The 26568-nt window shown below is 45.6% G+C and overlaps 1 protein-coding gene, 1 long non-coding RNA gene and 1 pseudogene across 17 annotated transcripts in view; 1 reads left to right on the top strand and 2 right to left on the bottom strand.

The window, feature by feature from the left end:
* The window catches only part of LOC105490998 (golgin subfamily A member 6C-like), a 52082-nt gene extending 27019 nt beyond the window's left edge, over positions 1-25063 (top strand). For 13 of the 16 annotated variants that reach the window (XM_071100940.1, XM_071100944.1, XM_071100943.1 and 10 more), the window contains 17 exons: positions 11319-11438; positions 13397-13477; positions 14331-14369; positions 14635-14685; positions 14786-14867; positions 14967-15073; positions 16111-16197; positions 16305-16412; positions 16606-16693; positions 17089-17573; positions 17850-17918; positions 19252-19327; positions 19757-19848; positions 20409-20511; positions 20594-20691; positions 20782-20935; positions 21022-25060. In XM_071100940.1, coding sequence (XP_070957041.1) covers positions 11319-11438; positions 13397-13477; positions 14331-14369; positions 14635-14685; positions 14786-14867; positions 14967-15073; positions 16111-16197; positions 16305-16412; positions 16606-16693; positions 17089-17573; positions 17850-17918; positions 19252-19327; positions 19757-19848; positions 20409-20511; positions 20594-20691; positions 20782-20935; positions 21022-21206 — 2025 coding nt within the window. In that variant the 3' untranslated portion in view covers positions 21207-25060. Of the gene's footprint in view, positions 1-2035; positions 2158-9350; positions 9641-11318; positions 11439-13396; positions 13478-14330; positions 14370-14634; positions 14686-14785; positions 14868-14966; positions 15074-16110; positions 16198-16304; positions 16413-16605; positions 16694-17088; positions 17574-17849; positions 17919-19251; positions 19328-19756; positions 19849-20408; positions 20512-20593; positions 20692-20781; positions 20936-21021 lie in introns of those variants that run through there. The other 3 variants (XM_071100947.1, XM_071100949.1, XM_071100932.1) reach the window with 3 other exon arrangements.
* On the bottom strand, positions 12-10361 carry LOC139364418 (uncharacterized). The gene is made up of 2 exons (XR_011626331.1): positions 9945-10361; positions 12-393 (listed from the first exon to the last, which is right to left on the bottom strand). It is a non-coding gene; the product is annotated as an uncharacterized lncRNA (long non-coding RNA).
* Positions 2280-5181, bottom strand: LOC139364125 (MKI67 FHA domain-interacting nucleolar phosphoprotein pseudogene; annotated as a pseudogene).
* Positions 25064-26568: the final 1505 nt, after the last annotated feature.

Raw genomic sequence — 26568 nt, 5'->3', positions numbered from 1 at the left:
TTTTTGAAAAAAAAAAAGGAAGAAAGAAACAAAGTATATTGTCCAGGAAGATAGTTACTTACCACTTTGTATTTCTCTGGTGAACCCATTGAGAACTCTAAAAAGTTCCAGGAGTAGAATCATGGGGTCAGAGTACCCTGGCTTTAACTTCTGGTTCAGAGAATCCTAACAACTTACATTGTCACCAGCAAGGTATTTGACTACCTGAGCCACTCTCACCTTAAAGCAATTCTTATCTGACATTAGCTGCTCAACTTTCTGCTGATACATTGACTCCAGGAGGCTCCTTGAGTTCTGTGTGTTTGGCTGGCCTCTGGTGGCCCCATTATTATTTTCTGCCAGGTATAGGTCAGTCACCTGCTCACAGACGTCATCACTCATGATATGCTGCAGCTGGAATCAAACAAAGGCAAGCTGTTAGTGAACACAGAAAACATTTCTCCGTTATAAGGTTCAACGCTCCTTTGATCCAGTCATTCGACTCAAAAAAGGCTTTGGTTTCTTTTGGCTAGCAATTTTAGAAAATTAATCATACAAACCACTGTATCATTTTCTTGGAGAATAACCAAGCCAAGATTTTCAACCATATCAGTGGTCCATTGTGAAATTTTCATATCTATTTAAAATCAAAACCATAGAAAATTCAGGTTAATGTAATTTTGTTGTTGTTGTTTTGTTGCACCCAGGCTGGAGTGCAGTGCGTGATGGCTTACCACAACCTCTGACTCCTTGGTTCAAGTGATTCTCCTGCTTCAGCCTCCTGAGTAGCTGGAATTACAGGCACGCACCACCATGCCCAGCTAATTTTTGTGTTTTTAGTAGAGACGGGGTTTCACCATGCTGGCCAGGATGGTCTCGATCTCATGACCTCATGATCTGCCCCTCTTGACCTCCCAAAGTGCTGGGATTACAGGTGTGAGCCACAGTGCCCAGCCTAATGTACTGTTTATTTAAAATTCTAAGGATCTTTATATAATTTTCCATGGATCATATTTTTATTGCATTTTAAAATCATTTTCAATTTGCTTTCACACATAGTCTCCCTCATTTGATCCTCACAACTGCCCTGGGAAGCAGGTTGGAGACACAGTAGGGGACTGTTAGGAGACAGATTTACACAATGCATAAGAAAGCTCACTGTGAGCTGGGTGAGGAAGGGAGCCTTGGAGAATCATGAATGCAGTATCTATGTCTATATTCCCAGACCAACTACAAAGCCTGAAATTCATTAGGTATTTAAGAAATAGCTGCTGAGTTATTACCTACAGGTGCTCAGCTGAAGAAGCAGGACTGGGACTAACAGTCAAGCTTCCTGACTCCTAGCTGAATACCTTTCCAAACACACCTATTTTTCTATATCTGATAGAAAGTATAGTGCTTAAGATTTACATAATGTGAACTCACTTTCAATACAGGCCAATCATGATTGACTATCAGTAGCTTTTGTGACAAACTTAGTAAACTAGAAAGTTGAACCTTTCAGAGTTCCCATTCTCATGTCATATACTGTTTCTGTTTTGAAATAAAAATCCTTCCAAATGAAACTGTATCCATCAAAATGACAGAGAAGTGAAAATAGACACAAGAAGAAAGTAAAACAGTAATTTCATCATCGATTTGTCTATTTTGCTTTAATAGTATAAACTCCAAGCCATTCTATTTTTAGGAAGATACATTCTTTTTGAAGTGTTAGAAACCATGATAACTATTCTTAACTTTAAGTCCTAAATGACCAGTATGTGTATTAGTAGATAACTGGACACAGCAAGGTCAGAAGGGTGACTGAGTGTGGCAGAAAGGGCAGTATCTCCAGCAACTGCAGATGGCTAAATGACAATGAGTCCAGATAATGGATTCTGATACAACCATTCAAATAATGCTTATGAGTACTTGATAACATAGGAAAAAGCTTAAGATACAATGTTTTAGAGAGAAAAAAGGGAAGGTGGAAAAAATAGATGGAAAGCATGACTTCAATCATGCATACAGATGCTTCCACTTTATACTTTTTTTTCTTTTCTTTTTTTTGAGACAGGGTCTCACTCTGTCGCCCAGGCTGGAGTGCAGTGGCATCATGATCTTGGCTCACTGCAGCCTCTTACTTCCTGGGCTCAAGCAATGCTCCCACCCCAGCCTCCTAAGTACCTGGGACTACAGGTATGTGCCACCATACCCAGCTAATTTTTTGTATGTTTAGTAGAGATGGAGTTTTTCTATGTTTCCCAGTCTGGTCTTGAACTCCTGAGCTCAAGTGATCCACCTGCCTCAGCCTCCTAAAGTGCTGGGATTATAGGTGTGAGCCACTGCCTCTACTTTATACTTTCTAGTAGAAGTAGACTGTATTACTGATGCCCTACTCACACACTCTTTTTGGATATCTGGCCCCTCCTCGAGTCTCTGGATAGGGCAGCACTACAAATCCAGGGACAACTAGGGAACTCCCACCCTCACTGCTAGGCAGATCAGATTCTCTCTCCTGCTCATTGGAAATGACACAGAGAGTGTTCGATAGATTTTTTGCAGAGGAGCATCTATATTGTCCAGTAACACTGGGACCAGGGGTACTGCCAGGGCAAGCCAAAGCCTCAGAGGCTGGAGGATCCTGGAGCACATGCCGAATGTTCATCCACAGAGCAGAGCACAAGCATGGAGTGGAAGTCCAGAGTGAAGGCCTGCAGGAGAGGAAAATCACTTCCCACCCCAGCCGTTCCATGGTGTGGTCCTATTTTGAGTTCTGTACTTAGATGTCTGTGAGGTAGCCTATTGTATTCTTAGTACAAATCTCACTTAAGTCAGCCTAGAATAGGCTAAGATAAATGTAATGACTTGACTTGGCTGGAGAGCAGTGGCTTGGTCACAGCTCACTGTAGCCTCAACTTCCTGGGCTCAGGTAATCCTTCCCGTTAAGCCTCCCGAGTAGCTGGGACTACAGGCATGAGCCACCATGCCCAGCTAATTTTTTGTATTTTTCTCATAAAAATATTTTTTCAGAAGAAATCTTATATATAATACATTGAAAATCACGGATTGCTTTTTCTTCATCTTTTTTTTTTTCTTCTGTGAACATGTAGGTGTTTGAGTCTCACAGGATATGGGCTGTTTGAAAACTATTTCATTATCTTCATCATCATTCATTTCAGCCACTTCAGATTTTCATCTCTCCAAAAACGTTGATGTACAAACCGGTGTGGGCCCCTGGGTATCCACAGTCTTCTCAGGAGTACCTAAAACCTTTTTCTTCTTCTTTTTTTTTTTTTTTTCTTTTTCTTCTTCTTACATAAAACCTGGCCTTTTGTAGATGTCTGATGATTTGTTTTTGAAATACTTTCCATTTTCTGTAAAATCAAAGAAGGAACATCATAATCATTTCCTTCTTAAGCTAATTTCTTCCTGAGTAATCCTTCTTTCCTTTTAAATCGCTCCTCCATCCATAGCTTTTGTGTAAGTGCCGATTCTGATGATACGTGTGACTGATGGATATGATGGCTGCTTAAATGGAATATTCCAGTCTTGAAAGAGTTCTTTCTGTACTTTTTCTGGTGGCATAAAATGAGTCTCCAAAAGTCTTTCACCAAACACGTAGTTGTTCATTGTTTCAGCAACTATCTTGGCAACATCCTCAGACTCAAACTACACAAATGCATAGCCTTTGCTATTTCCAGTCCTTTTATTTCTGGATAGTCTGAACCTTGAAAGAGTGCCACACTGGGAGGATAAGAAAGGATCTGGGTTTCGTTCAGTAGGTTAAGTAGGTGGCATACATAGACTATTCCACGAGAAAGTTGTTCTTGTTTCTGTGTTTTGTTTTGTTTGTTTGTTTGTTTGTTTTGAGATGGAGTTTCATTCTTGTTGCCCAGGCTGGAGTGTGATGGCACGATCTCGACTCACTGCAACCTCTACCTCCTGTGTTCAAGCGATTCTCCTGCCTCAGCCTCCTGAGTAGCTGGGATTACAGGCATGTACCACCACACCTGGTCAATTTTTGTATTTTTAGTAGAGATGGGGTTTCTGCCTGTTGGTCAGGCTGATCTCGAACTCCTGGACTCAAGCAATCTTCCTGCCTTGGACTCCCAAAGTGCTGCGATTATAGGCACGAGCCACTGCAGGCAGCCTTGACTTTGAAATGTATGTTGTATATCCAGTCAGCAGTGAACTCTGGGAAAACACCAAAGATGAGAATGAGAGAAGAGATACCTCCAATTAAAGGAGTTAAGAAGAGATGCTTGAACTTAAGTTTTAAGAAGTCACTGCAGGCTAGGCACAGTGGCTCACGCCTGTAGTCACAGCACTTTGGGAGGCTGAAGTGGGTGAACCACTTGAGTCTAGAAGTTTGAGACCACCCTGGGCAACATGGCAAAATCCTATCTGTGCAAAAAGTACAATAAATTAGCCGGGCGCGGTGGCGCCTGTGGTCCCAGCTACTTGGGAGGCTGAGGTGGGAGGCCAGCTGCAGTGAACTGAGATCCATCACTTCACTCCAGCTTGGGCAACAGAGTGACACCCTGTCTTAAAAAAAAAAAAAGTCAGTGTTTCGGGGTTTTCTGGATGAAACGTCTATTTCCATTAAAAAAAAAATAGGGTCACGACAGTATGTATTATTGACTCAAGATCATAACCAGATGCTTAGAGTAAATAATTGTACCTGTTTCAAAAACCAACCTCAGGATTGTTAAAAGTTAGTTTTATTGGATTTTTCTTTAAGCTGTGCTGATTCACTCAGGTCTGTCACTTCCAAGTCCATGTTTTACTACTTTGTAACCCTATTTGGAAGGAAAACTGCAGCTAAGATTATGACCTACCCTGAGATGAAAAGTTTCACACATATACACGACACATACCCCCACCACAGTATGATGACACAGTGACCCAACCTTAGGCAAATGGTACTACTGCCAGCAAATGCATTTTTTTCTTTATTTCTTCTAAATTTTTTCTTTGTTTCTTCTAACAGCAGCAAATGCATTTAACATTTTATTGAGATTCTCAATAGCTCCCATTTGGTTTGTATAGCAAATTGTTTACAAAGTAACTTTTTCCCATTTTTTATATTTTAATGAAAATTATGTTCTTCAGTTTTAAAGCCCCGTCCCCCTCCCAAAGAAAGATTAATAACTAACTACCAAGTAATGATTATTTAGGAAAAGAACAAAAGCAAAAACAACTTTTAAACACTTCTGGAACATGGGTAAGGGTCCAAAGTCAAGACCTCCTGGGCCCAGTGGAGGTGCTAGGCTGCCTCAGGACACCATCAGCACTTCCCCATCCACAACATCCTCAACAGCGGGGAGCCATGCGCGGACCCTGGGGGACTTCCTGTTCCACAAGCTCCCCTCTCTTTTTCCTCTCCACCCTTGCTGTTGGGCCTCCCCTCCAAATCTCCCTAACAAAGGAAGTATGGTCTTTAATACTGTTCAGCTTTGTCAGTGGAGACAGGGTACTCTAGAAAGCTGAGAGATTCCCTGGTCCAGTCTGGGGCAGGAAAAAATATGCAGTATAGCATAGATGGTTTCACTTGTCCACTCAGACACACGCTCATACTTATTCGATGGATGTATCAGATGCTTCAAAAGTCCTGATTTGTAGTAACGCAAAAGTTGCTTGTAAAAAGGAAGTTGCAAAATGGTAAAATTTTCTGCAGCGGTTAAGGCTCCTGAGGACAAAGCTGGTTCTGCTAAGTAGTTATTTTGATATGCACAGCAGCTTTCCCTGTAAGTCCTGTGTTCCAAGGGTTTCATTTAGACCACAGGAAATTGATATCAAAGTTTGTAATGCTCTCTGCTGACAAAATGTGATATATCCATCAATGGACTTCTACTCAGTAATGAAAGGAACAAATTACCAAAACCTATTATATGTCATGGACAAACCTCAAAAACATTAGCTAAGTATAAAAGCCAGACAGGAGAGCATGTATTGCATAATTCCATTGATTTGAAATGTCCAAGAAAGGCAAGTTGACAGAGACAGAAATGGTCTGATTTACCTCAAGAGGTAGGGATTCAAGCTCTCTAGAGTACATGTGATACATACATGAGAAAAAATAAGTAAAAGAAAAAAAAATTAAATATAACGAAATGAAAACAATACTTCTCCCTGATTATAAAGAAAATCACATTCTTTTTGTAATAATTTGGAAGACAAAATATTAAGAAAAGTATTTAATTTTGCCACGCAAAACATTCTGGTTTGTTGCTTTTTATACTTTTGTATGCATATAAACATTTTAAAAAGTAGAATCATAATATATAGTCTTTTGTCACTATGTTTTGGGCATATTTCTATGGCAGTAAATATATCCTTGTCATCAACATTTTTAAAAGCTTGATGTATATTAAGTTAATCATTGCCACCCCTGAAGTAAATTTTCTTATATATATATTTTAATGAACTCAAGCAAGGATTTTTCGGCTGAATTCATAGAAGTAGAATTTCTGGAGGAAAATAACATAAAACAGTTTTAAGATTTTTAGTAGAAATTTTCAAATTATCCTGCAGAAAAAATTGGTTCAGTTTATACTCCCACCAACAAGGGCGGAGCTCCAGTGTCCCCCTTCCATTTGTCCTCTTTGCTGGTATTTAAGCAGAAAATCTCATTGTTTTCATTACATTTGTTTCGTTTCTAGTGCTTTGGAACATTTTTTTTATTTTTTATTTTTTATTTTTTGAGGTGGAGTCTTGCTCTATTGTCCAGGCTGGAGTGCAACAGTGTGATCTCGGCTCACTGCAACCTCTGCCTCCTGGGTTCAAGCGATTCTCCTGCCTCAGCATCCCAAGTAGCTGGGATTACAGGTGCCCATCACTGTGCCTGGCTAATTTTTGTATTTTTTAGTAGAGACAGGGTTTCACCATGTTGTCAGGTTGGTCTCAAACTCCTGACCTCAGATGATCCACCCGCTTCGGCCTCCTAAAGTGCTAGAATTAAAGGCGTGAGCCACCGCACCCAGCCTTGAATCTTTTCTATATGCTTATTGACCATTTTTATTTTTGTGGGAAGTGCCTGTTTCTCCATTGCCTATTTTCTGGCCAACCTCCAAAGTCATATTTCACTTAATTTTTATCCTGCGGATTGAAAGCATTTAACTTAGTGATTTTAATGTAAATAGGAGCAGGACAGGCTGTAATTATCTAGGTCTTGCTCTGTCACCAAGGCTGGACTGCAGGGGCATGATCATAGCTACTGCAGCCTCGTACTGCTGAGCTGAAGCAGTTTTCCTACCTCAGCCTCCCAAGTAGCTAGGACTACAGGTGTGTACTACCATGCCCAGCTAATTTTAAAAAAATTTTATAGAGATGTGAATTTGCTATGCTGCCCAGGCTGGTCTTGAACACCTGACTTCAAGTAATCCTCCCACCTTGGCTTGTCAAAGTGCTGGAATTACAAGCGTGAACTACTGCTCCCGGCCTTGAGCTCCTTTTGTTTGCTAGTGGCATTCTTGGTATCTTTTCATATTTGAGGCTTTGGTGCTACTGCTGAAGTATTACTTTCACCATCCAGGGTTTACAGGTCTTTTGTTTGAATATTGAACAGATGGAAGTGTTTAGTTCTGCATCTTTGCAGGTATATAAAATGTGCCTAGGAGGACTCTGCTTTATATCCACTGAAAGTGAGAAGCAATACAGGAAGATTTTGCCTGGCTAGAGGCTGTGAAAGAATGGAGTATTCTGGTTTAATTCTATTAACTTGGAAGTACGAAGGTGAAAAAAATTCAAAACTTATATTTCCTGTTGATTACAATTTGAAAGTATAGCCATTGATTCCACTTTTCTTCTCTAGTAAATTTGGACATTCCAATCTACTTGGTGTTTTATTATGGAACTGCTAGTGTGCCTGTGACTTACATTGTGAAGATATGTTTTTAAAACTTGAGAGGTAAGAGGGTATAAATGGTGTTGTATGAGATCAGGCTGGATGAGAACTGACATTTGTAAATATACTTTTTAGACTGCATCTCTGATTGCCACTTGTTTTCTTATTTAACTCATAAAAATAGAACACATTGGATGGAGGGTGGGAGCAGGAGGGAGATTTATGTCTTTTAATTGCATGTCATTGTTTCATATCAAGACAGAACATATGGTTTCCCTGGCTTTGGACCTACAGAAGGAAACATGTTTTTCTACCTTTTGTATGCCAGAGGTTCTTGAACACCTGGAGGGATTATTGCAGCACAGATGGCTGAGCCTTATCCCAGAGTTACTGATTCACCAGGTCCAGGGTGGGGCCCGAGAATTTGCACTTATAAAAAGTCCTCAGGTTCTGCTGGTGCTGCTAGTCCAGAGACTACATTATTGAGAACCCTCTTGTCTACTAACTGTAAATGGTAGAACTCTAGAAAAAAGCTTAGTTTGGTGTGGGATAAGAAGCTGAGATTACGGAGCAAATCATGAAAGATTCAACCCTTGATCCCAGCATAGTGTGGAATTCAGGGAGCAATACACAGTGACATAACACAATTCTTGATTTTCATGATTGCAAGTCATAGCCAAGGATCAAGTGAGAAAATCAGTTTCATTTGCAAGGCTTAGAGAGGCCAGGTGATTCTAGAAAAGGAGGCCTTGTATTTGCTTTAAACTGGTAAAGAGTTTTGAGTGCTTATTAAATTGAAAGTTTGGTATTTTTCTATTTTATTTTATGGTTTAGTTTAGTTTAGTTTAGTTTGAGACGGAGTCTCGCTCTGTTGCCCAGGCTGGAGTGCAGTTGCTTGATGTTGGCTCACTGCAACTTCTATCTCCTGGGTTCAAGTGATTCTCCTGCCTCAGCCTCCTGAGTAGCTGGGATTACAGGTACGCACCACCACACCTGGGTATTTTTGTATTTTTAGTAGGGACGGGGTTTCATCATGTTGCCCAGGCTGGTCTTGAACTCCTGAACTAAGGTGAACCACTGCACCCGACCCAAAAGCTTTGTGTTTTTAGAGATATTAGACATGTTTCTTGCTTTAAAAAAATCTTAACATTGTAGGAGAATAAGAGAAATGTTTTAAAAGAGAGAATTACTTGTGATTATTTTACCTTATTGGAATGTTGGATAATATAGTCTGCTACATGAATCATCAGACATACTACGAATTTTACATTTCTATAGGATTTGTGTCTCAATAGAGATAATACTGATAATTCTTGTACTCCATCTGAAGATGAAAAATGTAGGCCAAAATCATAGACCATGCATAGAAGCTGGATAATGAAGACAGATCTCGAGGAACACGTAGACACACACACACTGACACACAAATATATAAATATAAACATATATATTTTTTAAAGTTTTAAAGCAAAAGCCGGCCCGTCCCCTCTCCCGGAGTAAGCAGGCCCTACCCCTTGCCCCAAGTGGGCGGGGACAGCAGTTGCATGGGCAGCTTCCCTTGTGATGCCACAGGTTCCTATGGACACACTGCTGCCTGGCCATGCCTCCTTTCCCTTTTATCTTTCTCACTGACCAATGGGCTTGGAGCATGAAGGCCACACCCCTTTTCTGTGTTCTATTGGGGCCCTGGTTACGCCTCCTCTGGCTCAGTCACACAGCTGACTGGTAGGTGACTGGAGGTGTTCCCTGATGTGGCCCCAACCCTGCCTCCCTCCCCACCCCGCGATGTTAGAAGAAACTCGAGAGAGCAAATTGGCAGCAGCCAAGAAAAAGGTAAAAAGCACCAGGTCGTGGATCCAAATCCAGCCAGAGATCCCCTCCAATGACAAGACCACAGCCAGAGTCTATACTACTCCTGAGGCACACTGGACTGGGGACCCCAACCCTGGCACCTCTGGGCTCCCCCCACCAAAGTCCTGGCAGTCAGTCCCACTCCTTCAGCAAGCAGCACAGCCCCTGCCCTCACCAATGACCCCAGAGTGACTTTGGGTGGGCAACTCCTGGGGCTCCCCACTCCATACTCAGTCCTCACATCCTGCCACCCCAAGCCCAACCTCCCTGGGTTCTTTGGGCTCACCTCTCCAAGGATGTGGGTCCCCCAGCCCCAGGACCCCCAATGCCATTCATCCCTGGGTGACTTTGAACTGGTGATTCCTGGGGTTCCCTGCTGCAGACTCTACTCTCCCCTCCTGCTGACCCAAGCCCGATCTCCCTGCACTCTTTGGGCTGGCATCTCCAAGGACGTGGGTCCCAGGCCTATATCCTGCTTCACCATCATGGATCAGAATGACTCAGCCATCTCACTAGTGTGGTTCCCCCCACCCCCAGGAGGAGTGGAATGTAGTGATGTCACAATCCCCCTATGAACTGTCATTACTGCTGCAAGACCAGCCTTTTCTCTTACAACCCAGTCCCCTAACCGTTCTCACCCAATTTTTGGTTTCTCTGGTCACAGCACAAATTTCCAGCTGGAATGGGAATGAAGAGTATGGGACCTAAGAGGCAGAGGTTTCAGGCTGCCTTACTCCCGTCACATAGACATTGACAGTGTGTAAAGCCTACCCTTTGCCTATGAGCTCAAAGTGTTGACAGTATCTCTGGGTGGCAATGGGAGAATGGGTTGGGTTTGGTTTTCTCCCAGGTTTCTACTCAACAGGAGACTTTAACTTTTTTTCTGAGTTCTCCACCTCATGTTCTAATTCTCCATGGTTCTGGGACCAGACTGCACTTCAGTCAGTGGTCTCTGAAGTGACATTTGCTCATCTTCTGTGGAATAGATCTTGGAAAACTGAACTTAACAGCTTGAGTCTTCCTTATATCATCTCAACTTCGGTACTTTGAGTGCCACAGGATAAATGTGGGAGATCTTTCTGAAGCATCAGTTTCCCTTGATTTTCTTGAGAGAGGAAGAATCCTTAATGTACTTAGGGATGACAGTCACATAGGTTTCTAAGAGCACACCAGACTTTTCCTTGAAATGAGACTTGGGTTGTCCTCTTTCTGATAAATTGCCAGATTTAACAAAAAAGTTGCCTTTGTCGTGAGGACACATTGATATAAAAGTTTGAGAGATACTGGTGTACTTATTCACACTAACAGACATGTGAGGATGTATGACTCTAAACCACACAGTGTGCAGTTCTTGACTACTTAATGTTTATTTTTCTACCTCTGCCTCTGGTTTTGGTCCCTGGCAGCTGCTGATTCATGGAAAACCCCAGAGCTTGGAGTCAGAAAACTGAGTTTAAGTTCCATTATTTCCCCCACCCCCTTGTTTTTTAGCCATAATATCAATCCCTCTCAGTCACTAAGTGATTGTGACAACACCTTGTGCAGTTGTTGGTGGCATTAAATCAGATGGTGTATAAGAGTATTTTGAAAAACTGTAAAGGAGGATGTGGCTGTAGGGGCTGGTAGTCCTCATGAGTATGACTGCTCTTCTTTCCCACAGCTAAAAGAATATCAGCAGAGGAACAGCCTTGGTGTTCCGGCAGGAGTGAAGACGAAAAAGAAAAATACTGGCAGTAGCCCTGAGACAACCACTTCTGGTGGTTGCCACTCACCTGGGGATGTGAGTCTTGGCTGGTCAGATTTCTCGGGAAAGGGCACCCAAGGGGCAATAGAGGGTAATTGTTGAGTTTGTTGGGTACTGGTTAAGAATTCTGGGTTTGAATCCTGCCTCTCCATGTGATAGGGATCTGACTTATGGCAAGTTGTTTGAGCTCTTTGGGCCTCTCTTTTCACATCTGTAAAGTAGGGGTAGTATTGTTTGACTTCCATTTTTGAAGATTAAATGAGATTCCTTGTTGTTGTTTTTATGTTAATCCCTAGTACTTGGCCGCTGTAAACACCCAGGACACCCAGGAAATGGCCATTACTGCTTGATTTTCCTCATCCCCAGTCTCAAGGGATGCTGGGCCAATGAGTTCAGACACTTGCCATCAGCCTGTCCCTTTAGGAGTCACTGAAAGGGCCCCAGTGTGTGGTGAGGAAAGCCCCAGGCATTAGGGGTAAGAGAAGATCTAACTTGCCACCAGCCTACTGGGTGACCACAGAAAAATCACTTCCCCTGGGCCTCAGTTTCCTCCTCTGTAAGATGATACTGGACAACATCAGTGTCTTTCAAACTTGCTTTTTAGCTGGAGCCCCCTTAGTTCAAGTGAACCCTTACTCAGGAGTCTGGTTTTTTTAATGGAGGTGGAGGTCTAGAGCTTTACCAGATTCATCGTCCATGCCCTGGGCCTGAGGAGAGGGGTCCAGTGAGCATATTAAGAGCTGCATTGGTCAGGTGACTCTACTCTGTGACTGCATCGCTCAGGGGACTTTTCCATCTATTTGTTCCTGCCACTGGCAAGGCAGCAGGTGGTCATTTGGAAGAATGGCACAGGCCATGGTTTTAATCTCCTCTGTTCTTCTTCAGCATTTCATTTTCCTGAACCCACATCTTCCTCCTACCCTGACTTTCTTGCTTCTCTCTAAGCCACTTCTGTCTTTCTCCCCCTGCCCTTGTTTTCCCTTGTCACCTCCTGTAGATTCAGGACATTCTGAAGGTGCTGGTGTCCAACCTTCACCATTCCAGTGGGGTAGCGCTCCCCCATTGAACAAGTGGAAGGTGAGGCAGTGCCAGGACCCCTCTGGCTTACTGTCTCCAGCTGTGCATGCCCCTGAGGCTTCTCTGGTTTGGGGGATGCTTTGCCTCTGGCTTATTTTATTTTGCTGGCATTATCCTTCAGCCTGTTTATGTCTGCTTCTTCACCTGCTTGACTGATTGGGTTTTTTCCTTCCCTGCATTTTTGATCATCTTGGAAATGGTGAGACATACCTTAAAGTTTAAAAGTAGTTTGGGAATAATGTACAGAACAGGCATGTGGGATTTGGGGCTTTTTTTTTTTTTTACTTTCCTTTTCTTTTTTCTTTTCTTTTTTTTTTTCTTGAGACAGAGTCTCAATTCTGTCACCCAGACTGGAGTGCAGTGGTGCAATCTTGGCTCACTACAACCTCTGCCTCCTGGGTTCAAGTGATTCTCTTGCCTTAGCCTCCGGAGTAGCTGGGATTACAGGCATCTGCCACCATGCCAGGCTAATCTTTGTATTTTTAGTAGAGATGGAGTTTCACCATGTAGGCCAGGCTTGTCTCGAACTCCTGACCTGAAGTGATCCAACTGCCTCTGCCTCCCAAAGCGCTGGGATTACATGCATGAATCACTGTGCCCAGCTCCTTGCTGGTTTTTTTGTTTTTTTTTTTTTTTAACTTTCTCGATATCCATAACTGTATCCCATGTAAGTTTTTTTTTTTTTTTGAATTTCTATTACCCCTGCATCATCTGCTACCCTGAAGGGTCTGGAGGTAAGAGGCCCTGGGCCGAGGTGCAGTGACCCTGCAGGCCAGCCCTCCAAGCTCCTCTCATGGCAGGGGCTGGGTGCCCCTATGCCAGCTGAGACAACCCCCACACACCCCAGCCCTAATGATTGTTCTCTCTACCTCTCCCTGCAATCGTCCTTCTACTCATCCTCTCTGCATGTGCCTCAGAGCCGGTACCAAGAACTGGAAGTAGCCCTGGACTCAAGCTCCGCAACAATCAATCAACTAAATGAAAACATAGAATCATTGGTAAGAGTCCAGTGGGGTCCCCTGATTCCGTGCTGCCAATCCTGGGTTTTAGTTTCCCCTTGGGGCTCTGAAGAAAGGGGCTGAGGGCCCCTGGTCAAAAGGGCAAATGGGGAGCTGAAGCACCCAGGCTTCACCTGGGGGGACCCCAGAGCAAGGAGCATGCAGCATGGCTCTTCTGTCACTGTCCTCTTTGCTGACTCTCTCTGCTTCAGACATCCCTGCTCCAGTCCTTGCCACATACGCCCTGGGGTTGTCACCTCTAAGGAAAGTGAGGGTTGTCAGGGGCCCCGTATTTCTGCCCTGACTCAGTCCCTAAGTTGCTCTTTGAGTCTGGACAAGCCACCTCTCCTCCTTGGGCTCATGTTTCCAGAGGAGGTAGAGAGTATCAAAGATCTCTTTAAGCTCTGACAGTCTGAGATTGAAATGCCCCTAGAATGGAAATCTCAGGGCCAAGGGCTCCCGTCTGTCCTTTTCTATCCTGTATATCTGCTTGAAGACCCGTACCTGGCCTGTATGTGCTCAGTAAATGTTTGTCAAATGAACACATCTTTCTCAATCACAAGCTGGCAGAAGGGTGGACCTTTCTCAGACTCCGTCTCTAGAGGTTTATGTTACTGTCCTTTTGAGAGAATCCAGATTCAGACTTTGAGTTCTGTGGCTGTGGGCAAAAACCAACAAAGACCCAAATCCTCTGTCCTTGGGAGCTTGAGGAGAGTTGACCAGTTCGTGTCGCCATTGGGTCTGAGAACTTTGCCTTTAAAATCCATTCTTGGTCCCTGCCTACAACTTCCTGGCTTGGGAAATAGAGTTGAGGGGACCCCCCTCAGTCACCTGAATTTGACTCTCCCCACAGAAACAACAGAAGAAACAAGTGGAACATCAGCTGGAAGAAGTAACGTGATTTCTTTGTTTGCACACAACATGACTGCTGGGTTTGGAGGGCACTCAGATGTAGAGGCGCCAGTCTTGTCTCACCCACTCCCAGCCTGGGGAAGAAGGCTCACCCCTCAGATTCCACCCCATACCCACAGGGTCCCTGATAACCTGGTCCCATGGGTGTGCCTGTCCTGGGGCATTGGTGGCATGCTGGGGACATCTCTCTTGCTGTGCCATCTCTGCCTCCCCCGGATAAGAGCTCTGTCTTCCTCTTCCTATAGGAAAAGAAAGCAACCAATGAAATACACAAAGCACAGACGGAGCAGTTAGAGGTGAGTGGAGGGTGGGGAGTTTTCTCCTGTCCTCCGGAGAATGTTTCTTTCCGTCTCTTTCAGCACTTGCTTGGCTTTTCTCCCAAATATTCAATTCCAGACAATCAACATCCTCACGCTGGAAAAGGCAGACTTGAAGACCACCCTTTACCATACTAAACGTGCCGCCAGACACTTCGAAGGTGGGAATCTGGGCACCCCATCATCCTTCACCCTGGCACTTTGACACTGGCACTTTAGGGGGACTCCTTTGGGCCCCATCTCAACCTCTCTCATTACAGAAGAGTCCAAGGATCTGGCCGGCCGCCTGCAATGCTCCTTACAGCGTATTCAAGAATTGGAGCGGGCTTTCTCTGCTGTGTGTACACAGCAGCGGGAAGAGGACAGGGTGAGTCCAACCAGCTGCCCCATCCCCTGGCAGCCTGGCTTCCCAGATGCAGGAGTGAGCCTAAAGGTCCCTTCTGCAGGATGCAGTGTCCTGCCCAGAAGGCAGCATGCTCATTTCTTGCTGCTTTTGTGTATGGTTGTTAGAGGCAGCCTGGGGCTGAGTCAGCTGCTGTGGGTGAGTTGGGAGCACTGTGGGGAGCAAGCACTGGACACAGATCTCAGAGGCCAAGTGCCTGCCCTGCCCTTACCTGGCTGTGGCCTTGGCCAAGTCCCAGGTGGGGTATCGGGTACTTGTACTGTGAAGGTACAGAAGAGAACCTTTACTATGTCACCATTTCTGTAGAGAGAGGAGAGGGGTGTGTGTGTGTGTGTGTGTGTGTATGTGCTATGATAATATACATAAAACATGTCTGTAAGTGTAAGCATTCGTAAAAAAGCTCAGCAGAGAGTAACAGGGTGGCTGGGAGACACTTCCCTTCTGTACCTTCTGAGTTTTGAACTATGCGAATGTATCATCCTTTCAAAAAGTGAACAAAAGATTAATTTCCCCCTTTCTATCTGTGTCCCCACCCATAGCAAGAAAAAATGGGCTTAGAGGATCGGATAGACCTGGGTGTTCAAATCCCAGCTCTGTCTCAGGGATCTTAGGCAAGCACTTAACCTCAAACACTCCATGATTTTCATCTACGCAGTAGAGGTTACCCTAGTAACTGTCTCAGATGATGGTTGTGAGGATTAAATGGGATTGTTAGCATGGTACCTGGTGAAGCACTCCATAAAGTTTCAAACACTGGTAGTAATAACAGAAATAACAATTGCATTATTATCCGATCTCTCTGGGCCTCCGTTAGCCAGCTGTAAATTCAATCTCTTTCCTTGTCCCTTCCAACTTTACTGAGTTCTTTTAAAAACCAGGCCACGGGCTTGGAAATGCCTTGATCTTTACTGACCGAGTTGTATATTGAGCCTCGCCCTAGCCCTTTTAAAGGGCACTGCCCGGGCTCCCCACATCAAAACTTCTCACTCTTCACCATCCAGTCCTCGAGCCGCAGTGAAGCAGTCCTCCAGCGGCAGTTACGGCAGACCATAAAGGAGCGGGCGCTGCTGAACGCACACGTGACACAAGTGAGGCTTTGCAGAGGGAGGGATGTGGAAGGAAGATGACCCCAGGTGGCCAGGAGCAGGTGAGGACCAGTGACAGCCCTTCCTCACTTCTGTGCCCATTCCTGCAGGTGACAGAGTCATTGAAACAAGTCCAGCTGCAGAGAGACGAATACGCTCAACATATAAAAGGAGAGAGGGCCCGGTGGCAGGAGAGGATGCGGAAAATGTCGGTGGAGGTGAGACCTGACCCTCCAGCCCCCACCTTAGATGGGTCACTGGATCTTTCTGGGCATCTGTAACATGGGACTAGTATAGCCAGTGGTGGTCATGGATCTGGGCTTTGTGGAGGTGGGGTCAGAGAGGGAGAGGGTAGCCTGTCCAGCCACCAGCCCCTCTCTCTAGGCCCCTTTCCCCCTGTGCTTTGGGCAGGCTCGCATGTTGAAGGAGGAAAAGAAGCATGACATACATCGGATACAGGAGCTGGAGAGGAGCTTGTCGGAACTCAAACCCCAGATAGGTAAGATGGGGCTGGTGTGATCTGGGAGCAGGACTGGCATCAGAGGGCTGTGGGGTGGCTTAGGATGCCCCAGGGAGGTGGGTGAATGGAAGGGCTTTGAGGCAGAGGGAAAGAGGTCTGTGCCAGGAGACAGCAAGTCTTGTCATCTCCATGAGTCTCAGGTTCCCTATCAGCAAAGAGGGAGGAGTGCCCGTTGTCAGCCACCCACAGTGCTCTCTATCTGACATGGCTGGGAAATTGGCTTCCATCGGGTGCGAGGAATCATTAGCAGTGAGGCCAAGTTTGGGAAGCCTGAGAGGAGCTGTGCATCAAGAGGAGGCTTGGTTTTTTTTTTGGTGGGGGGAGACAGTGGGAGGGGGAATCCAGAGGCCCTCATTGTCTGCTTCCTTTCTCAGCTGAGCCCTCATCCCCAGCACCCGCAGCAGGGCCCTCTGAGGTGGAGCAGCTACAAGATGAGGCCAAACACCTGAGGAAGGAGGTGGAGAGTTTGGTGGGAAAACTCCAATCCCAGGTGGAAAACAACCAGGCCTTGAGTCTCCTGAGCAAGGAGCAAAAGGAGAGGCTTCAGGAGCAGGAGGAGAGGCTCCAGGAGCAGGAGGAGAGGAGGCTTCGGGAGCAGGAGGGGCTGTGTGAGCAAAAGGAGAGGCTTCAGGAGCAGGGTGAGAGGCTGCGAAAGCAGGAGGAGAGGCTGCGAAAGCAGGAAGAGAGACTGCGAAAGGAGGAGGAGAGGCTGCAAAAGCAGGAGAAGAGGCTGTGGGAGAAGGAGGAGAGGCTACGAATGCAGGAGGAGAGGCTTCGAAAGCAGGAGAGGCTCGCACTCTCCCAGAACCAAAAGCTCGACAAGCGGCTGGCCGAGCCACAGTGCAGCTTCAAAGATCTGGTGGGTTGCCCCACCTGGGGAGCCTGTCTTCATCCCTAGCCCTCCAGGCCTTTGTTTCACCACCTGTAAAATGGGGCAGTGTAGCCCTCACATGACATGGTACTTTGAAAGGCACCTGTGAGCCAGAGCTCATCAGGCCCTGCTCTGATGGCTGTGGGGGAGAGGGGATGATTTTTCTAACCTGCCTCCACCCTTCCCGCTGACATGGGAGACAGACACCAAGTTCAGGGTTCTCCAGCTGCAGTGGATGGCCACTGATTGCTTCTCTCTGTCCAGAACAACGAGAACAAGAGCGCAATGCAGTTGGAGCAGCAAGTAAAGGAGCTGCAGGAGAAGCTGAGTGAGGTGAAGGAGATGGTAACCTCTGCCCCATCCAAAATGGGCTGGGAGGCGGGCACCAGCCTCTGGGGAGGGGAGGTCCCAGGCCAAAGGCAGCTCTAGCTGGAGGGAAGGTGACCTCAGCACCCTCCAGTGTAGCCCTATACCTGTTTCTTGCTTCCTGCCCTCTGATTTTAGAGGTGGGTAGCCCTGGGCTCCTCCCAGGTCTGGACATCATCATTCCAGCTAGAGGCATGGAGTTCCCCAATTATAGGGGAAGAGACTGGTAAAAGAGGTTCCTTATGCCCGGGGTGGTAGCTCACGCCTGTAATCCCAGCACTTTGGAAGGCTGAGGCAGGAGAAACACTTGAGGTCAGGAGTTTGAGAACAGCCTGGCCAACATGGCGAAACCTCATCTCTACTAAAATTAAAACAACAAAAAATTAGCCAGGCATGGTGGCACATGCCTGTAATCCCAGCTACTCAGGAGGCTGAGGCATGAGAATCACTTGAGCGTGGGAGGTGGAGGTTGCAGTGAGCTAAGATCGCACCACTGCACTCCAGCCTCAGCCACAGAGTGACACTGTCTCAAAACAAAACAAAACAAAAACCCTCCTTAGATTCAAACTGGATTCGAGCCTTGGTTTCTCTGGTCACCATTCAACTACTTTCCACCTCTAAGTCTCTGTTTCTTTAACTTCAACAGGAAGTTAGCATTTTCCTTGCAGAGGTGCTGAGGATTAAATGAGAGAATACATGGAAAGCATTAGGCTTGTAGCACACTTAGCAGATGGTGGTTGGCTCCCTCTACTTTTCTACAAGTCTGTGGCCTACAGTTTAAATGGTGGGAAGAAGGACCCAAATAAATGATATTTGAGGTGGGGAAGAAGGCATGGGGTACTAGGCAAGGGAGGAAGTTTCTTAGGCCTGGAGCAAGGGTCCAGGGGCCCAGGCATGTGACAGAGCCCCACAGTGCCCTCACTACCCTATTAATGGTCCCAGAATCTGGAAGCCAGCCACCACGTGCCCTCATGCCCAGGGCCTTCCTGCAGCTGGAGCTGAAGAGCCAGGAGTCTCAGAGTCTGCAGCAGCAGTGAGACTAGTACCTGGGTCACCCGCAGCAGTACGTGGCCACCTATCAGCAGCTGACCTCTGAGAAGGAGGTGCTGTACAGGGAGTTACTGCTGCAGACCCAGCTCATGGACCAACTGCAGCAGCAGGAAACTCAGGGCAAAGCGGTGGCTGAGATGGCCCGCCAAAGCTGCAGGGGACCCAGGAGCTGGAGTTGCTGAGGACAGGGGCCTCGAGGGAGAAGACCTGGCAACTTCGGTGCCTTCTCACTCGTTTTCTATTCCCTTAGGAGCATCTAGAAGCAGCCAGCCAGCAGAATCAACACCTAGAGGCCCAGTTGAGCCTCATGGCTCTCCCTGGAGAAGGTACAGGAGACCACTCAGGGGAAGAGGAGAGAGCCCCAGGGGGAAGGGGGGACTGTCAGCAGCACAGCATTTGAAGGGTTGGAAGAAACCTTTAGAAGAGCTGGTCATTATGCCAACCAGGTGTCTGCAATAAACTCGGCATGAATATGGTGACCTACTGGGAGCAGGGGGCCACCAGGTTGCCTAAGGATGAGTGAACTGGCCCAGATCAGAAAGGGAGCAGTTCAGAACTCCCACACCGACCGGTAGTGGGACTTTCTGGGCAATATAGCAAGATCTTGGTTCTTAAAAGGAAAAATAAAGAACAGCAGCTCATTTCCCTCTGGGGAGGGGCTGGCTCAGGGTTACACAGTGAGGGTGGGGAGAGGTGGGCCCACAATACCTCCCTAGTTGGGTTTTCTGAGGACCCCTCTGGCCACCTCCCCACAGGAGATGAAGGAGGTCATCTGGATGGTGAGGAGGAGGAAGTGCCTCAGCTCATGCCAAGCATCCCAAAGGACCAGGAGAGCCAGGAGGCCATGGTGAGTCTGCCTTTCCCTGCCCCACTTTGCCACCTTCCTCTGTGGTGCCTCCCAGACCCCCTCATGCTCTTGGTTTCCCCACTTTCTGATTTCTCTGGACCCTCACCCCTTCCGGGAGCCAGTGGTCAGACACCATTTCACCTGTGACCAACAGGTGCACTCTCTGAGACCCCAGGGAAGGGGCTGTGCTCCACCTCCCTGCCCCATTTGATTTGTGTATGCCCCTACAAGAATACTCAACTCTTGCCTTCATGTGGCATTTTTCAACTCCACTGGAGCCACTGCCCAGGAGGAGCAGGCACGGCTATGTGGACAGCGGAAGGTGCAAAGGCAGTGTTTCCCGCACCTGACTCACTTGGTGGCCTCGACTTGGAAGGAGCCAGAGGCTGAGGCCCCAGCCCCAGGGACTGGGGATGAGTTTGTGTGTGGGGAGACCTACCGGGCCCTGCAGGGGGCCATGGAGAAGCTGAAGGTGAGCGAGTCCTGGCATGGGCCAAGAAAAGTGGGGATGGGGAAGGACAGGTCACTCCCGAGATGTGACCCCATTATTTTGGCTCCAGAGCAGCTTTATGGACCTCCCAAAGGAGAAGGTGGACAGGAAGGAGCAGGTGGAAAAACTAGAGCTTGGATTCATCCAGCTCTCTGGAGCAAGAGAGGGCATGAGTAAGCAGAAATCCAGGGCACGGCATGGGGAGCTGCGGGGCCATCGGAGGGGACCCAGCATCTGAGCCCTGTCCTCTTGCAGGAGACTACATCACCATATATGAGAGCCATGGGGCAGTACCAAACACACGGCACCAGGAGGACATCATCAGGCTGGCCCAGAAGGAGGAGGAGATGAAGGTGGAGGGCATGCAATATCTCTGTGGGGGTGGGGTGGGCGTTGGCGCTGGTGCTGGCTCAGTCATGGCAGCTGAGCACCCCTCCCTTCAGGTGAAGCTGTTGGAACTGCAGGAGCTGGTGTTGCCACTCGTGGGCGACCACGAGGGGCATGACAAATTCCTCCCCACTACACAGAACCTTGGTGATGAGCCAGCTCCAGGGGCCCCAGCCCCCCAGGAGCTTGGGGCTGTTGAGGAGCAGGGTGGTGAGTAGAGCCCTCAGGCGGGGTGGGCAGGCTGGAACAGGGGAGGCTCGCACTGTGCTCAGACCCCCGCCTCCCTCTCTCTGAAGATCTTTGTGAGGTGAGCCTGGCTGACAGCGTGGAGCCTGCACCCAACCCCACTGCACAGAAGATCGTGCAGCTGCTTCCTGTAATGCAGGACACCCAGGAGCACTCAGGCTTGGCCAGCAAACCCTGCGTCCCATTCTTTTACCGGGCAGCGGAGAACAGGGAGATAAACATCATCATCATCTGAGAGCTGGTCAAGAAATTTAAAATCAACAACAATGAAATGTGGTTAATCTCCTACACAATTCCTTTACTTCATTTGAATGTTAGAGCCCCTCATGGTTATTTGTGTTTCTAATTTAGAGTTTAAATTTATTTATAAAAAGTTAAGGGAGAGGGATCTTTCCCTGATGTTCACTCTGGCATCCTTTAGCATTTTTGTTTTTTATCTGATAATTGTAGGTTATTAGCATGCGTATCGAGTTTGCCCTTATGTGGTGGGAGTTCAAACACACAAAGACCCACTATTTGCACAAAACTATTCTTGCTGGTTTGGAATAGGCTGCCATGCTTTTTAAATGTTATTGCAGCATGTATATTCTTTACAGAATTCAGATAAAATCTGCTTATGTTCTGCTATTATGTTTGATCGAATCCTAATCACAGTGAGCTCTTCATTAGCTCAATATGTGGTTTGCCCTCAAGTGCGGACTGTTTCTTAGTTTGTAATATGCCCCTGTGAGTACTGACATTTAGAGTTGTTTAAAGGCCGAGAACTGGAAACAGCTTTTCCCCTATTTTCTGTGTATTGGAGATGGGAGTGGTAACATTTTGGGGAGCTTTTTAAATCTCACAGAAGAGGAAAGTGACCTGCTCTGGCAGGTGTGTGCGGGATAGAGTGTGTTTCATTTGTTCTGGTGCCAGGAATGAGCGCGGTACTATGGTAGTTCCCTTAGGATTTGTATGTGCTCTGGGCTCATGAAGATATCGCAGCATGAGCTGCAGCGGTTGGACTCTTTCTCAGTGACCTAAAAGGGATTATTTCTGAGGAATGACAGGCTCCCATCATTGACTGTGGATGCAGAAAACCTTTTCTAGCTTAGAGCCTTCATATCCACAATACATTTTAACGTCAGAGTTCATGTTACCTGGTTTAATCACATGACGACATGTCCCAGTACACAAAAGGGCACTGGTTGATATTCTTCTTAATGTATTTAGTGAAGATCATCAGAAATCCTTTCAGAGTTTAAATGTCCCTGGAACAGGCATACAGGCTCTAGTCAAGAATGAATTTGAGTGAAGGAAAGCTGTGTGACACCTGGCATTCCTCTATGTTCACGGAGCTTCTTTGAGGCTAGAAGATTGATTTTACCATCTAGACCTCTGTGGCTAATACCTATTCTTCAACCACATTGGTTAATCTGACACAAGAATTTGCTTCTTTTCTTTGAATGAAAAACACTTTAAAAATAATAACGACCATTATTATAAACCAATATATGTGAGAGTATTAGTTGAAACAAAAAGGAGTTTTAGTAGACTGTATTATACTACATTTGAAAATCAAGGGGAAGTTTATGCAACTTAAAATGTTTACAAACTGCAGTGCAATCTACTGTTTGTGAAGCTCAAAGTGTTATGAGGAAAAGTGTCTATACAATCACAGAGTTATGTTTCCTCACAAAGTTCTTTACAAAGAGTGAACTATGTTTTTGTACCTCTCAGTTTCAGTTAGAGGCATATTTTGTGCCGTATTTATGTTAATGTGTCTGTACATGATGAATGAATTATTTCAGTTATACGTTGCCTAAATCATAACTTTATGATGCTTGGGAAAGAATCAACAGCTAAAACTTCATGAAGTTCTAATGTCTGTGTTCCAAAATACATCACTTTATAAGGATGTAGGGAGAGATGTATATGCGTTCCCTGGGGTGGGCATTTCTAGTTACTAGATCATCTCCATTTTTAGCATTTGGCTTCCTCATGATACTTTTATACATATGACATTAACAGAAGAGCAATAATATGATTTTACAGATGGAATAATAGATTTGCCTGCATTCACTGAAAGGGTGCAAATATTTAGTCCTTGTGACTTCAACTGACTCTTCCAAATTGTCTATTTTAGAGCCTTGAGTTAGAAATCATACCACTGTTAATTAGCCCCCTTGTTTGGTCTAACAGTTTTTCTTTATAATGCTGAAACTGGGTTTACCTGATAAACTGATAAATTATTTCAAAGGTATTTTTATAGTTCAAGTCACTTCACTTTTACCCTGATAAATATAAATGACTAGGAATGACCTTCAGATAGTGTTTAACATCTGTAACCAATCTGACAATAATGTGTTCATCAGGTACCTATGGGTGAAATCACACACTGGCATGTTTAAGCTGAATGTCAGTCTGGAAAAGAAATGTACTGTATTAACTGAAATACCACTCTTTGTGTAGGTATTTTGTAATTTATTTTTTAAAAAAGCTAAAAAGAATAGAAATTGTATGATAATAACTTAAGTTTTTCTTCAAAGTGCACGCAGTCTTTTGCAATACCTCATTCAGCCAAGTATTTGTTCTCTTCCTCATTCAGTATAAGGCAGCTTTCAATTTGCTGAGAAGGCAACATTAGAAGGTTAGAGTTTATCAGAAACATAGAACTTTAAAGTGTGAGTTCAACTGAATAAATATGAATTTCTGTATGAAGTAAATAATTAAAATACCTATTTAAAGATTGCAATATATAACCATTTTTAAAGTATTTGATTAAACCTGATAGGTTTCCCAGAAATGAAAAAAAAAACAACAATCAATTCCACAACCAAAGCTGATATCTAATTTAGAAAATGTGAAAATGTAAATCAGCTCTATCCACAATATAGTTTCTGTAAAACTTTGGCTTAAAGAATCATTTTAAAAGAATATAACTATGCAAAAATGTAACTATCTTAATGTTTTGAAATAAGTTAAAGCATATTAAAATATGAATACTGTAGTTTAAAAGAGTGAAACTGGGGGAAGGAAAAGTAGAGAAAGAAATGCCAATTCCAATGCCAAGCTTTATTTGCCGAGTTTTCTTAGAATGACTTTTACCAATTTATGAATTCCTGTAAACAGAATGTATAATGGAAATACTGAAAGACTGTTGCCTAAAGTACCATTATTGACTGCTACTGTGATGCTACTGCAATGCAATAAGTTAGGAAATTGTTGCAAGGGGCTGTTTTTGCCTTAAAATTTTGTGTGTCTTGAAAGCTATGGCATTAAAGGTATGAGACTGTGCAAATGCTGGGCACGCTTGGCATGAGATCATCGGTTTTTATTTTTACAAAATTGTAACTATGCAAGTGTGTTTATTGAAAGAACACAAACTAAAGTTATGGGATAAAAAAGTTGTGGATGAAAAAGTTATGGGATAAAAAATGTGGAAAAGTTGTGAAAAAAAGTAGAATAGTGTTTCATGAAAAGTTTAAAAAAATTATTATGAACAAGAAGTTATAGGATTAAAAAAATAAGTCAAGGGATAAAAACAAAAACAAATAAAAGCAGGCCCCTGTCAGCATAAGCCTGGAGAAGCGGGGCTGGAGTCTCCCCCCCATCATATTCCTATCACCCCTTCCCTGTCACCCCTTTACCATTAGGGTAGCATGACAAGACCCCTGTCTAATGGGGGTGGGGGTGAAAAACAGACCCTTTGCCACCTTGACCAGGGCCGAGTCCTTAAATTTCTGGATGGTGATGTTTGCTATTTAAGAGCCAGAGGCTGGTGGAGTTGGTTTGTTTGGAGGAGGCCTGATGGCCTCCCTACTCTCACCAAAGCAACTTTTCCCTCAGGGGGCTCCTGTCTTCTTATTCAGAGAGGCAGCTGAGGCAGGACAGTGGGGCTAAGTGTAGAGCAGGCGAGGGCACGGGCTGCTGGGGTGGCCCCCCTTCCCCAGTGTACATATAGTATCTGTGTAACATTTTGTATATTCCAGGAGTAGGGCCGCCCCCTGTATTGTACCTAGCGGAGGTTGGAACTGGCATATGGGGAGGAGGTTCTAATCATTATTTGCATCTGGGAAACTTATTTATTGATAGCATAGGACAGAGGAAGGAGGTGGGGATGAGGTTGTGGCTCCCTGGTAATGCGACTCCCATTTATTTTGCTTTTGATTCTGGAATAAATGGATTTAGCCATACTGCCCAACCTGGTATGTTCCCATTTCCCTCACTGGGTCCTGGAGTTTGTGCCACTGTGAACGAGGAGCCCAGAGTGTCTGAGCATGTCCAGCTGGGCTGTTGGGGACCTTCCAGGCCTGTTACCTGTATGCTGCCTGGTGACATCTGGTGGATTTCACGGGGACTGCCATGGTGCCTATGGGGCACAGTCCAGCCCTGACAGCCAACAGGCTCAGAAGCCTGATCTAGCAGTGGCCGGGAAGGCAGATACCAGCACCCAAGGGCACTGACTTCCATCCACCCCAGGCATCTTCCCTTCTGTCCCCCTGCCTCCCTCTCCTGTCTGCACCTGGTGACCTGTTCTGTCTGCCTCTCAGAGTGCCGGTTGCCCTGCAGGCTCCCTCCAGGCTGAGTTCATGGCCCTGCACCCTAGTGGCCAGAGCCGGCTTCCCAGGATAAGAGACAGCTAAACTCCAGACTTTCCAGGAAAAGTGTCCCTTGGAATGGGTGTGGCCTTTTCACCACTCCCAACAGTACCCTAGAAATGGCTTGGCCTTTTCCCTCCCCTGAGCTCCACAGAGAACACAGCCAGCAGAGGACACATTCCCCGTCATCCAGAAATGGGTTTGATTTTCAGCCGAGGGACAGCAGGACTGGTAGAGAGGCCACATGGCTGCGTACACAGCAACCCCATGCTTGGTGGGGGGTGGGAGAGATGGCGGAGGCTGGCTGTCCACAGGCCAGGCATGACAGGGAGGCTCACTGGAGGTGGCGCACTTTGGAGGGGCAATGTCAGGGGAGAGCTTTCTCTTGTTAGGCCACAAGACTCCACAAGGACAGCACAGTGACTGATTCCCAGCGCTAGAGGCAAGGCGGTCAGCCATGTGTAGGTGTGTGTGTGTATATATATGTGTGTGTGTGTATATATGTATCAGTATTTGTAGATATTTATAGAACAGGGCAGGGCATACCACAGAGTATTTATAGATATTTATAGAACAGGGCAGGGCGTACTACAGAGTATTTATAGATATTTATAGAACAGGGCAGGGCGTACCACAGAGTATTTGTAGATATTTATAGAACAGGGCAGGGCATACCACAGAGTATTTATGGATATTTATAGAACAGGGCAGGGCGTACCACAGAGTATTTATAGATATTTATAGAACAGGGCAGGGTGTACCACAGAGTATTTATAGATATTTATAGAACAGGGCAGGGCATACCACAGAGTATTTATAGATATTTATAGAACAGGGCAGGGCATACCACAGAGTATTTATAGATATTTATAGAACAGGGCAGGGCATACCACAGAGTATATGTAGATATTTATAGAACAGGGCAGGGCGTACCACAGAGTATTTATAGCTATTTATAGAACAGGGCAGGGCGTACCACAGAGTATTTATAGATATTTATAGAACAGGGCGGGGCGTACC

This window comes from Macaca nemestrina, chromosome 7, assembly GCF_043159975.1.
Source record: "Macaca nemestrina isolate mMacNem1 chromosome 7, mMacNem.hap1, whole genome shotgun sequence".
NCBI classification, from domain to species: Eukaryota; Metazoa; Chordata; class Mammalia; order Primates; family Cercopithecidae; genus Macaca; species Macaca nemestrina.
This window is presented reverse-complemented; position numbering and strand designations above follow the sequence as displayed.